This window comes from Conger conger, chromosome 9, assembly GCF_963514075.1.
Source record: "Conger conger chromosome 9, fConCon1.1, whole genome shotgun sequence".
In the NCBI taxonomy this organism is placed as follows: Eukaryota; Metazoa; Chordata; class Actinopteri; order Anguilliformes; family Congridae; genus Conger; species Conger conger.
This window is the reverse complement of record NC_083768.1, coordinates 58,681,261-58,694,709: the sequence shown is the minus strand read 5'-3', so window position 1 is coordinate 58,694,709 and position 13,449 is coordinate 58,681,261. Positions and strand designations below refer to the sequence as shown.

Genomic DNA, 13,449 nt, shown 5'->3' with positions numbered 1-13,449 from the left:
AAGCTAATGTTAGCAAGCTATGTGCCACTGGTACACCACGAGACAGACATGCAGTCACGCGTGCCAGGTAACTGGCCATAATCTAATCGCCTCTCACCTTTCTTCATTGCTCCAAATGTAGACGGATGGCCTGTCGGCGGTTCTCCGTGTTTAGTCCTTTACCCCCCTACTTTTCTCTCCTCTGACTTCAGGTCTCCCATTTACCGGTGTCAATACCCCACCGTCTCTCCGGATTCAGTCTTCCCCATATCCGCGCTGTTACCCCCCTCCTCTACCTCCGCTCCGCCATTCAGATGTGCCTCATTCAAAAACTCTGGGTGGACATTTACCGCGGATAATAACAGCCCGGCGTCCCCTTCTTCGCCCCTCTACATTTCGTAATCTCCTTCACGCTTGTCGCTGCGTTTTACGGTCTGCCCGCGGCGACGTGTTTTCTTTGACACCTCCGAAAGTGCACAGGGACACTCCACTTCCGGATTGACTCATTATCTAAGCCCCGCCCCCCGTCACTCTCGTCAGAGCTTTCCCTAGAAACAGAGGCGCCTTGGCAACCGTCGCCAGGCGCTTCCGGGAAAGCGACAGTGATAGCTAACACCTTGTACTGCTAATTGAAAATAAAGGTATTTTTCAAGGAACATCGGTTCTTTCTGCAGCAAATTGTCACAGCTTGACTCATTATCACAAACATTCGGTCTTTCAGTTTGGTTTATTAACACATTTCGGTCCCTTCCCTTCCCCACCTTACTTCTAAGCAGTGTACCAGATCTGTGTGAACTTCCTTCACTAGCTAAGAACGATTAGTGCGACTGGCTAATGTAGCTAGCTAACGTATTTAGTTTGTAGACTTGTAGACTGCCATGGTGGGCGCAGTTTGCAGCAACTTCCAAGTTTAACGGTCAAAGCATCCTTCCTATCCTATGGGTAATTCTTTTGTAATTTTTCCGTCTCGCATTAAACGGTCAGTGCCCTATAGAAGTCAAAATGTAGGCTACATTAGAAGGACTCGTCACCCAACACATCATCCACAACAAAATAAAGAATTATCATGAATGATGCGCTGCCTGAATTGTTTAGAAATCCAAAAGAGCTGTAGCCTATATATTGAATTAAATTATGCTATCACTTTTATTTAGGCTACATGTCTATTTTGCTGTAGTTTGAAACAGAACCCCTTATGCTTGAAGCCAAAGTGTAATGTCTGAACACTCAGTGAGCACTTCATTAGGTATTAATTAGACTTTTTTTTTTTTTTATGCTGCTGTAGCCCATCCAATTAGAGGTTTGACATGTTGTGCGTTCAGAGATGCTCTTCTGCATACCACTCTTGTAATGCACTATCGACCAGTTGGGTTCTTCTCCTTGACCTCTCTCATTCACGTCTTTCTGCCTGCAGAACTGCTGCTCACTGGATGTTTTTATTTTTTGCACCATTTCTCTGCAAACTCTAGAGACTGTTGTGTGTGAAAATCACAGGAGGTCAGCGGTTTCTGAGATACTAAAACCACCATTTCTGGCTCCAACAATCATTGCACGGTCAAAGTCATGTTGATCACATTTCTTCCCCATTCTGTCATTTAGTCTGAAAAACAGTTGGACCTCTTGACCACGTATGCATGCTTGTATGCATTTAGTTGCTGCCACAAGATTGGCTGATTCAATATTTGCACCAACAAGCTGGTGTACAGGTCTACCTAATAAAGTGATCACTAAGTGTATATCCAGTGTTCAGGAAATGGCTGTCGAAGCTCTGGAAATGACTGTATTCTACACATAGCATGACTTTCATAACAACTAACAGAAAACAGGACAGGGGGGGGTCGCAACGTTGGATACTGCACCTGGTATGACACTGTCCTCGTTCCATCAGTTGATTACATTTTAATATTTTTGGTTTAATAAATAAAACACTGGGATTCCCCGTAAATCAGTTAAGACGGATGACTCAGGATTTTCCATCTCGATAGGACACCAGTTAAGGAAAATCCCCATCTCAAATTAAATGAGAAATGGAAATTAAAATCTTAATTTAAGGCCTTGTTTTATCAGCCTCGGTTGAGTGACATTTTTCGTTCCCTGTCCTTTTCATTGAAATGGGCGAGGACTCCTCCAGGGTTACTATAGTGCATGCTGTAATGTGTCGGATCCCATACGGATTTGTAAACATATCGATCTGGTAAGTAGTAAACAGCATGAAAACATTACCAAAATGGCCAACGTGTGAATCATTTATTATACATAAACTTTGTTCAAATCAAAATGCCCACAGTGACCATTAAAACCTGTACATTACAATATTTCACAGGAAGTGTGTCCCATACCACCGAACTATGGGTGGAGTTGACGACTGCTGTCAGTGACAGTGCGACTGTGCAGCAGGGTCTGACTGTAAGTAAGATGACTGACTGAAAATCGTTTTGCTGGTTTGTAAGGCTGAGCGCAGTCCCATGCAGGTTTGAAGGAGGTGACGCTTTGTTTTTGGGCTTATCTTGATCCCATGATGAGCTGGATTATAAGTACAGGCCCCTCTCCTCTATCCTCACTCTCAGCTGTCTTGTTTGTTTCTTAAGCCCTGTAATGCCAGCAGTTGGTCCTGGATATTAGTCAGCTCTTGTTCTAAGGCTGAGATCTGAAAATGAACACACACACAGGCGCACGCACACACGCACACGCACACACACACACACGCGCACACACGCGCACACACACACACACACACACACAAGGGGGGCGTTGGTTAACAGGCTGAACACATAATGCAGATATGCGGCCCTAATCGATTCAATCAGATGTTTCTCACCTTTTTCTCTGTCTCCTGCCTGACACGTTCCGGCACCTTCTCTGTGTAGTGCAGGACTCGGGTTCGAGAGACACACTGCTCCAGCTGGGTCAGAACCTTCTCTCTGTGCTGAGAGAGCCTGGTAGTCAGCCCATCCACATTCACAATGCCCTGAGAGAGATGAAAACACAACACAACACGCATTAAAACACAGCACACATTAATACACAAAACACACATTAAAACACAACACACATTAATACACAACACAACACACATTAATACACAACATAACACACATTAAAACACAACACACATTAATACACAAAACACATTAAAACACAACACAACACACATTAATACACAACACACATTAAAACACAACACAACACACATTAATACACAAAACACACATTAAAACACAACATAACACACATTAATACACAACACAACACACATGATAACACAACACAACACACATTAATACACAAAACACACATTAAAACACAACACACATTAAAACACAACACAACACACATTAATCCACAAAACACACATTAATACACAACACACATGAAAACACAACACAACACACATTAATCCACAAAACACACATTAATACACAACACACATTAATACACAAAACACACATTAAAACACAACATAACACACATTAATACACAACACAACACACATGATAACACAACACAACACACATTAATACACAAAACACACATTAAAAGACAACACGCATTAAAACACAACACAACACACATTAATACACAACACACATTAAAACACAACACACATAGTGGGGGCGACATGGCTCAGGCAGTAAGAGCAGTTGTCTGGCAGTTGGAGGGTTGCCGGTTCGATCCCCCGCCCGGGCTGTGTCGAAGTGTCCCTGAGCAAGACACCTAACCCCCAAATGCTCCTGATGAGCTGGTCGGCGCCTTGCATGGCAGCCAATCACCGTTGGTGTGTGAGTGTGTGTATGAATGCGTGAATGAGAAGCATGAATTGTACAGCGCTTTGGATAAAGGCGCTATATAAATGCCACCATTTACCATTTACCATTTACATTAATCCACAAAACACACATTAATACACAACACAACACACATTAAAACACAACACGCATTAAAACACAACACAACACACATTACAACACAAAACACATTAATACACAACACAACACACATTAAAAAACAACACACTGCACCGACTGGGTGACATTGGCTCAGTTGGCTCAGGCAGTAAGAGCAGTCGTCTCATTGGCTCAGGCAGTAAGAGCAGTCGTCTCATTGGCTCAGGCAGTAAGAGCAGTCGTCTCATTGGCTCAGGCAGTAAGAGCAGTCGTCTCATTGGCTCAGGCAGTAAGAGCAGTCGTCTCATTGGCTCAGGCAGTAAGAGCAGTCGTCTGGCAGTCGGAGGGTTGCCAGTTCGATCCCCAGCCCTAGCTGTGCCAAAGTGTCCCTGAGCAAGACACCTAACCCCTAAATGCTCCTGACATTCCTGGTTGGTACCTTGCATGGCAGCCAATCGCTGTTGGTGTGTGAGCGTGCGTATGAATGGGTGAATGAGAAGCATCGATTGTACTGCGCTTTGGATAAAGGCGCTTTATAAATGACACCCATTTACCATTTACCACTTGTCATTTACTGACAGAGGCTAATGCAATACGTGTGCACAGTGACGGATACCCAGTGTTTAGATTATGGCCTTCGAGAGAGAGACACTATAACTGTATAAGGGAAACTCGTTCATGTTCCATACGATAAATACATTGTTACTAGGTAGCCTCTCTCCGTCTCTCCCTGCCCTACAAACATCAAGGGAAATGTTCCTGGGCACAGAGGCCCTAATCTATGTCCCCGCTCCCGCACTGTTTAATAGTCTCTGAAGAGACATCAGAGCACAAAGATATTTATGGGATATTACAGAATACCACAAACATCAGGCCTGAACACCAATCTATCACGTTCAACTGAAATCATCAATGGAAAGTCTTAATACCTATATTGACAGTGGTAGTTGCGCCGGGCCAATTCCGAAATGTACCTTCTTAGAGGCAGTTCCCCTTTCAAGCAGAGAACAGCGTAGTGTGACTGCTCTTTTCATTATGGAAAATATTTCGTCTGAAAACGGAAATTGCAATATTGGCTGGACTTCAACAACTGTCACCACAAAAGCAGAAGTGTATTCAAGGAACATTAAATGAGGGTGTTAGCTGTTGAAACTGCCCTGTTCAGAAATGGTCATATATATATTTTTTAATCTCACGTCCCCGATGAATGACTGACTGGACACTACAGTGTATTAAAACTGCACTGTGTGTTTCACCTGCACATCCAGGTGTAGCTGACAGGTGTGTTTCACCTGCACATCCAGGTGTAGCTGACAGGTGTGTTTCACCTGCACGTCCAGGTGTAGCTGACAGGTGTGTTTTACCTGCACGTCCAGGTGTAGCTGACAGGTGTGTTTTACCTGCACGTCCAGGTGTAGCTGACAGGTGTGTTTTACCTGCACGTCCAGGTGTAGCTGACAGGTGTGTTTTACCTGCATGTCAAGGTGAGGTGTGTTTTACCTGCATGTCAAGGTGAGGTGTGTTTTACCTGTACGTCCAGGTGTAGTTGACAGGTGTGTTTTACCTGCACGTCCAGGTGTAGCTGACAGGTGTGTTTTACCTGCATATCCAGGTGTAGCTGACAGGTGTGTTTTACCTGCATGTCAAGGTGAGGTGTGTTTTACCTGCACGTCCAGGTGTAGCTGACAGGTGTGTTTTACCTGCACGTCCAGGTGTAGCTGACAGGTGTGTTTTACCTGCACGTCCAGGTGTAGCTGACAGGTGTGTTTTACCTGCATGTCAAGGTGAGGTGTGTTTTACCTGCATGTCAAGGTGAGGTGTGTTTTACCTGTACGTCCAGGTGTAGTTGACAGGTGTGTTTTACCTGCACGTCCAGGTGTAGCTGACAGGTGTGTTTTACCTGCATATCCAGGTGTAGCTGACAGGTGTGTTTTACCTGCATGTCAAGGTGAGGTGTGTTTTACCTGCACGTCCAGGTGTAGCTGACAGGTGTGTTTTACCTGCACGTCCAGGTGTAGCTGACAGGTGTGTTTTACCTGCACGTCCAGGTGTAGCTGACAGGTGTGGTCGACCACGCCCACCGCGCAGCCTCCAGGCGGTGGTGGAGCGGAGGCAGCCTCAGGGCCCTGTCCAGCCCCTGGTGGGCAGTGGAGGTGAAGGCTGGAGACCCGGCCCAGGGTTCGAGCGGCTGAGCTGAAGTTCAGGAGGGACTGGGCCTGACTGGGCGAGCACACGACCCACACTACAGCAGGGAACGAAGGGAAAGGGTCACCACGGGAACAGCAGGGCAAGGGCCGATCAATCCACAGCACCGCAGGAAGTCACACAGACATCTCTGGCACCCGTGCGCCATAACATCAACATGCCAACACAAACCTCTCACTTACAGTCTGGTCTGGCTTTTGTCAGGTGACACTGGGCCCGCAGTGACCTTGTGACCCTCACCACTTCCTGTACCAAGGAGAAGTCGGCCTCCTCCTGGGGGAAGTGCCAGTGGTCCTTCAGCAGAATGGAAGAGAGGGATCATGGGACTTGTATTTCACAACCAGTCAAATGCTGTGATTTGCACTGAGCAGAAAAGGGGGAAAATGCTTTAGAGAGAGAGAGTTTTCTCCCCTTTCTCACCAGCTGACTGGGCTGTGGGTAGGGCTGAACACTCAGGCTGGCAGCCGGGGCAGCCGACGCAGCCGGCCGGTGAGCCTGCAGCCGCTGCCACAGCTCCTCGGTGAGGAAGGGCATGAAGGGGGCGAAGAGGGCGAGCGAGATAGACACGCAGTGGAAGAGCACGCCGCGAGCACTCTCTCTCTCTGCGTCAGACCAGCGGCCTGGAGCCCCATCCTGCTCACCCAGCACTGGCTTGATGCATTCCTGAACAGAGAGAGAGAGAGAGAGAGAGAGAGAGAGAGAGAGAGAGAGAGAGAGAGAGAGAGAGAGAGGGGGGGGGGGGGGGGGGGAAGGGAGGGCAGAGAGGAAATTAGGGGAGTGGCGATTTGCACTCACGATACCACCTATAGGGAGGACACAGCCCTGCCCCACCTATAGCCCCGCCCACAAACCTGAACCTGGTTCAGCCCACGGCCCCCCCACAGTGCCCCCCCTCACCAGGTAGACGTCACAGAGGCCGTGGAGCCAGAAGGAGTGCAGGGCGGAGGTGACGGCCTGCAGGTCGCAGCTCTGGAAGCCGCGCTCACACTGCAGCACCGTGCCCCTCAGCCGCGAGCAAATCCACCGGTCTATACTGCTGAGAGGGGTCGTCTGAGAGAGAGAGAGAGGGAGGGAGGGAGAGAGGGAGAGAGGGAGGGAGGGAGGGAGAGAGGGAGAGAGAGGGAGAGGGAGAGGGAAAGAGAGGGAGAGAGAGAGAGAGGGAGGGAGAGAGAGAGAGAGGGAGAGGGAGAGGGAGAGAGAGAGAGAGAAAGGGAGAGGGACAGGGAGAGAGAGGGAGAAAGGGAGAGGGAGAGGGAGAGAGGTCACTGTAAGACTTGTCAGAGAAACAGAGATGCACTTTCTCCAACAAGTGAAAAGTATACAGAATTGAAAGAAAAATATTTTTTAAATATTTGAAATATCCCCCCTTCCTGGATCGTGGTCTTGCCAAGGTGGAAGGGCTTGCAAGGCCCACCTATAGACTCCATAGTCCGACTGGGGGACTTCAGCACTCATGCTGGCAACAAAACGTGGAGGGGCGTGATTTGGAGGAACAGCCTCTGGGGGCTGATATGTTCTTGGACTTCTGTGCTGTTCACGGTTTGTCCATGTTCAAGCACAAGGAGGTTCTTGAGTGTACCTGGTGCCAAAAGGGCCAAAGGTCAATGATCGACTTTGTAGCTGTTTCATAAGATCAGCAGCTCTCTGTTTGGACCCCTGGGTAAGAGGAGAGGAGCTGAGATCATGTAGGTCCTGATGGTGGGGGAAGCTGTCAAACCCACCGGACCGACCGATAGCGCTGTGAGGGTTTGCTACCGGTAACTCCGTTCAGACGGATTTCGACTCCCACCCGCTCTCAGAGAGAGCTTCTCCTACATCCCAGAGGAGGCTGGGGACATGTAGATTGAAAGGACCCAGCTCAAAACCTCCGTAGTGGAAGTGGCTGCTGGGAGCTGTGCGCGCTGGTACACGTCCTGGCGGAAAACCCAAGGACCTGTCAGCGAAGAGGCACCTACACCACCACAGTGTCAACAGCCTCAGAGGCAGTCAGTGAAGAGTCACCTACACCACCACAGTGTCAACAGCCTCAGAGGCAGTCAGTGAAGAGGCACCTACACCACCACAGTGTCAACAGCCTCAGAGGCAGTCAGTGAAGAGGCACCTACACCACCACAGTGTCCACTTAGAGGCAGCCAGTGAAGAGGCACCTACACCACCACAGTGTCCACAGCCTCAGAGGCAGGCAGTGAAGAGGCACCTACACCACCACAGAGTCCACAGCCTCAGAGGCAGGCAGTGAAGAGGCACCTACACCATCAGTGTCCACTTAGAGGCAGCCAGTGAAGAGGCACCTACACCACCACAGTGTCCACAGCCTCAGAGGCAGGCAGTGAAGAGGCACCTACACCACCACAGAGTCCACAGCCTCAGAGGCAGTCAGTGAAGAGGCACCTACACCACCACAGTGTCAACAGCCTCAGAGGCAGGCAGTGAAGAGGCACCTACACCACCACAGAGTCCACAGCCTCAGAGGCAGTCAGTGAAGAGGCACCTACACCACCACAGAGTCCACAGCCTCAGAGGCAGTCAGTGAAGAGGCACCTACACCACCACAGTGTCCACGGCCTCAGAGGCAGTCAGTGAAGAGGCACCTACACCACCACAGTGTCCACAGCCTCAGAGGCAGGCAGTGAAGAGGCACCTACACCACCACAGTGTCCACAGCCTCAGAGGCAGGCAGTGAAGAGGCACCTACACCACCACAGAGTCCACAGCCTCAGAGGCAGGCAGTGAAGAGGCACCTACACCACCAGTGTCCACTTAGAGGCAGCCAGTGAAGAGGCACCTACACCACCACAGTGTCCACAGCCTCAGAGGCAGGCAGTGAAGAGGCACCTACACCACCACAGAGTCCACAGCCTCAGAGGCAGTCAGTGAAGAGGCACCTACACCATCAGTGTCCACTTAGAGGCAGCCAGTGAAGAGGCACCTACACCACCACAGTGTCAACAGCCTCAGAGGCAGGCAGTGAAGAGGCACCTACACCACCAGAGCGTACAGTGTCTTTTTTTCCTCAAACGCTTTCTGCTGGTTATCATCACTATTATTCATGAAGGAAGCCCCACAAACCCACCCCCATTACTGAGGGTCAAAGCAAACTGTTTACATTATTATTATTATTCATACAGTTGTTTCATCGAAACAGTTGCCTTGGCAATACAATGCTGATATGTGGTCATGTCACAAAAGCTTATTGGAATTTGAGAGAGAGGGAGAAGGAGGTGGGAGAGAGTGAGGGAGAGAGAGAGAAAGAGAGAGAGAGGGAGAGAGAGAGAGGGAGGGGAGAGGGTGAGGGAGAGAGAGGGAGTGAGGGAGAGAAGGAGAGAGAGGGGGAGAGATAGAGAGGGAGGGAGAGGGAGAAAGAGAGAGGGAGGGAGAGAGAGAGAGAGGGAAGGAGATTGGAGGCTATGGGTGGAGGGAGGGAGGCGGGGATTTGTTTGATTGATGGGTGTTTAAATGTGAAGAGGGCTTAATGAAGTGCAGGGTGGGGAGCCAAGTTTCCGTGGGAGCCCATCTGAGAGGTGATTTCACACAGACCCGAGAGAGACGCTCCCTCTCACAGGGACACCAGCGCGGCAGAAATAACTCTCCCAGGGGCCGGGGCCCGGCGGGGCCCCTCGGGTCCCTCTGGAACCGGAACAAACCGGAACAAACCGGACCCAGCCAGAGCACAGAGTGTCTTCTCTCATGCGCCGCAACAGCCCAGAATGCAACGGTGCGTCACCATGGCGCTAAACACATAACCTAGCGTACGCTTCAGACCGCCAAATGTGGCCTCAAAGAGAACCACCGCGCGTGTAGTAACAGGTCACACGAGGCTGAGGAGAACATGGCGGCAGAGTTAAAACCCCCCAAAAAAACAGATGAAAACAAACACTGTTATGTCCTGTACAGAACGTGACTCAGTCACAAACAGGAACCTTTTTTCTGACATTTAAATGATCAACTGATGGGTGAAATAAGTCGGCCAATAAAGTTGGTTCCATCTCCCTACGTCCCCGTACCTCTCCCAGTGTCCCCACTACATCCCTGTACCTCTCCCAGTGTCCCCACTACACCCCTGTACCTCTCCCAGTGTCCCCACTACATCCCTGTACCTCTCCCAGTGTCCCCACTACACCCCTGTACCTCTCCCAGTGTCCCCACTACACCCCTGTACCTCTCCCAGTGTCCCCGCTGTACCTCTCCCAGTGTTACCACTACCTCCCCGTACCTCGGCCAGGGTGCCTGGGGCGGGGCCGTGGGAGCCCAGCACAGACAGGGTGAAGCGCAGGGTCTGCCACATCTTATTACAGAAGTGTCTGGAGCTCAGCACCTGGGACACGGACAGACTGATGTCCTCACCTGCCGGACACACGGAAACGGTTACAGGAGACACGCAGACACACACTCACACATAGGACACACACACACACACACACACACACATAACACACACATAACACACACACACACACATAACACACACACATACTCACACACACACAGACACACACACACTCACACACACACTCACACACACACAAACACCCGTACACACACGTGCAGACACACACTCACACATAACACATACACACACACACACACACATAACACACACACACACACACACACACACACACACACACACACACACACACACAGACACACACAAGCAGACACACTCAAACACTTTTACACACACACATGCACATACACACACTCACACACAAACACACATTTACACACAACACATAATACACACACAAACACACATTTACACACACACACTCACCCTGGAGCTTGTAAGAGCAGAGAGCGAAACGCAGGGCATCAGTTCCACACTCCGGGATTCCTCTGGGGAAGTCTCTCCTCTGAGGCGAGAGAGAGGCTCAGTGAGCATGCTCAATGGGACCCTGCACTCAGGAGGCAGAGCAACAGAGGGGGCGGCCTGTAGCGTAGTGGTTAAGGTAAATGACTGGGACACGCAAGGTCGGTGGTTCTAATCCCGGTGTAGCCACAATAGGATCCGCACAGCCGTTGGGCCCTTGAGCAAGGCCCTTAACCCTGCATTGCTCCAGGGGAGGATTGTCTTCTGCTTAGTCTAATCAACTGTACGACGCTCTGGATAATGCCAATAATGTAATAATGTAACAGAGACACCTCACCTGTGCTTCCATGGCAACGCTGGTTTCTCTAGGGTCCAGGTTCCCCTCCTTCACCTTTTCCAGGAGCCTCTGTGAGTGTGTGAGTGTGTTTGTGTGTTATGTGTGAGTGCATGCGAGTGTGTGTGCATGCATGTGTGTGTGTGAGAGCGTGTGCGTGTGCGTGTGCGTGGGTGTGTACGAGCGTGCATATGTGTGAATGTGCGTGAGTGTATGTGTGTGTGTGCATGCATGTGTGTGTGTGAGTGTATGTGTGTGTGTGTGCATGCATATGTGTGTGTACGCATATGTGTGTGTGTGTGAGTGTATGTGTGCATGTGCATGTGAAACAGAGGAAGAAAAAAAGACAGTTGGGTATAAAAGCCTGACAGGTGAAATTCCAGTGATCTAAGAAGCCACTATAGCCTTCGCCCTGATGAATGAAGTGAATCTGTGCTGCCACCTGCAGGGAAATTCCTGACATGACATCCAATGGGTCGATGACGTTTCCCAGAGATTTACTCATCTTCCTCCCGTGCTTATCTCTGACCAGAGAGTGCAAGAGCACCTGAGGGGGGGGGGGGGAGAGGGGGAGAGAGAGAAAGAGGAGATTTTAGTCTTATTTCTAATTCTTGAAGATTGAGGGAGTTGGAAACCACTGATCCAGTTCACCCAAAAATGAAATGAAAGTACGACACTTTGCCCCAGAATACTGGTGTGCTTCGGTGGAAACCTCTGCTTGCACAGACACAGTTGACGACTTCTGGCGAATTCTTGATTAAATTGTAAAATGTGCATTTTTGAACTCCTTGATGTTCGCTTAAACTGTGGCTTTATATCTGGAAAGAGATGTGGGTGTTATTTTTTAATGAAGCACCCTGATTACCAAGGAATGCGTGACCCATAGCCATCCATTATATCACAGTGAACTGCATCTGAAAAGTCATCGAATCTAGAAAATATGTCACGTCACAGCGTAACTATCAGGATGGATAAATAGTACTCGGGGTAGAAACATACTTTAATTTAATTTTGGGGGGAGCTGCCCCTTTAATATGAATTTTCCCTGCTGCCACGCCTTTACCTGTCTGAAGGGCAGCTGTCCAGTCAGTTCCGTACCCAGCATCACCATCCTGGCCACCCAGAAGAAGATGAGGTCACTTCCTGTCTCCAGGAGGCTGTTGGGATAGAACTGCTGCAGGTCGGAGGTCTGCAGACAGGAAGTGGAATTTAAAGGTGCTTTAAAACAAACACGATCAGAGATACCCACGAGTCGCAGTGTCAACAGTTTTTTGCTGCATTTTAGAGCAGCAAACGAGCTTAAGCTAAAGTCACTGACTGACTTTGGAATCCACCTTCACCTCATTTCCAAGGGCAAAACTGTGTGTGGATTTACAGAAAATCACAAAAAATCTGAAGGCAGTGTTAAGTGGCCCTCCAGGACTTTAGTGTCATATCCCTGTCCATTACAGAGTTACAGAGAATATCCCAGAGTGGGGAATAAGCCTCTTCCTCTGTGGTAGTTACAGAGAATATCCCAGAGTGAGGAATAAGCCTCTTCCTCTGTGGTAGTTACAGAGAATATCCCAGAGTGAGGAATAAGCCTCTTCCTCTGTGGTAGTTACAGAGAATATCCCAGAGTGAGGAATAAGCCTCTTCCTCTGTGGTAGTTACAGAGAATATCCCAGAGTGAGGAATAAGCCTCTTCCTCTGTGGTAGTTACAGAGAATATCCCAGAGTGAGGAATAAGCCTCTTCCTCTCTGGTAGTTACAGAGAATATCCCAGAGTGGGGAATAAGCCTCTTCCTCTGTGGAAGTAACAGAGAATATCCCAGAGTGGGGAATAAGCCTCTTCCTCTGTGGTAGTTACAGAGAATATCCCAGAGTGGGGAATAAGCCTCTTCCTCTGTGGTAGTTACAGAGAATATCCCAGAGTGGGGAATAAGCCTCTTCCTCTGTGGTAGTTACAGAGAATATCCCAGAGTGGGGAATAAGCCTCTTCCTCTGTGGTAGGTAATAAAGTGAGTGAGTGAGGGCTGTCCTGTCGCAGTGCAGAGGAACACCTGCTCTGGCCAGCCCAGCATGGCAAACGGGAAGAGCGCAGAGGAGAACCAGGTATCCAACACGTCAGGGTCTGAGAGAGAGAGAGAGAGAGAGAGAGAGAGGGGGGGGGGAGAGGGAGAGAGAGAGAGGGAGAGAGAGAGACAGGGGAGAGAAAGGGAGAGAGAGAGAGTGAGAGAGAAAGCGAGAGGGACAGA

The 13,449-nt window shown here is 49.4% G+C and overlaps 1 protein-coding gene across 2 annotated transcripts in view; it reads right to left on the bottom strand.

Moving 5' to 3' along the window:
* Positions 1-2,211: 2,211 nt before the first annotated feature.
* Positions 2,212-13,449, bottom strand: part of vars2 (valyl-tRNA synthetase 2, mitochondrial) — a 22,566-nt gene continuing 11,328 nt past the window's right edge. For both annotated transcript variants that reach the window (XM_061254495.1, XM_061254496.1), the window contains 12 exons: positions 13,255-13,325; positions 12,276-12,401; positions 11,655-11,759; positions 11,216-11,284; positions 10,843-10,921; positions 10,282-10,412; positions 6,966-7,118; positions 6,489-6,731; positions 6,251-6,362; positions 5,900-6,105; positions 2,798-2,947; positions 2,212-2,626 (listed from right to left, as the gene is read on the bottom strand). In XM_061254495.1, the coding sequence (XP_061110479.1) occupies positions 2,543-2,626; positions 2,798-2,947; positions 5,900-6,105; positions 6,251-6,362; positions 6,489-6,731; positions 6,966-7,118; positions 10,282-10,412; positions 10,843-10,921; positions 11,216-11,284; positions 11,655-11,759; positions 12,276-12,401; positions 13,255-13,325 (1,529 nt within the window). In that variant the 3' untranslated portion in view covers positions 2,212-2,542. The remainder of the gene's footprint in view (positions 2,627-2,797; positions 2,948-5,899; positions 6,106-6,250; positions 6,363-6,488; positions 6,732-6,965; positions 7,119-10,281; positions 10,413-10,842; positions 10,922-11,215; positions 11,285-11,654; positions 11,760-12,275; positions 12,402-13,254; positions 13,326-13,449) is intronic.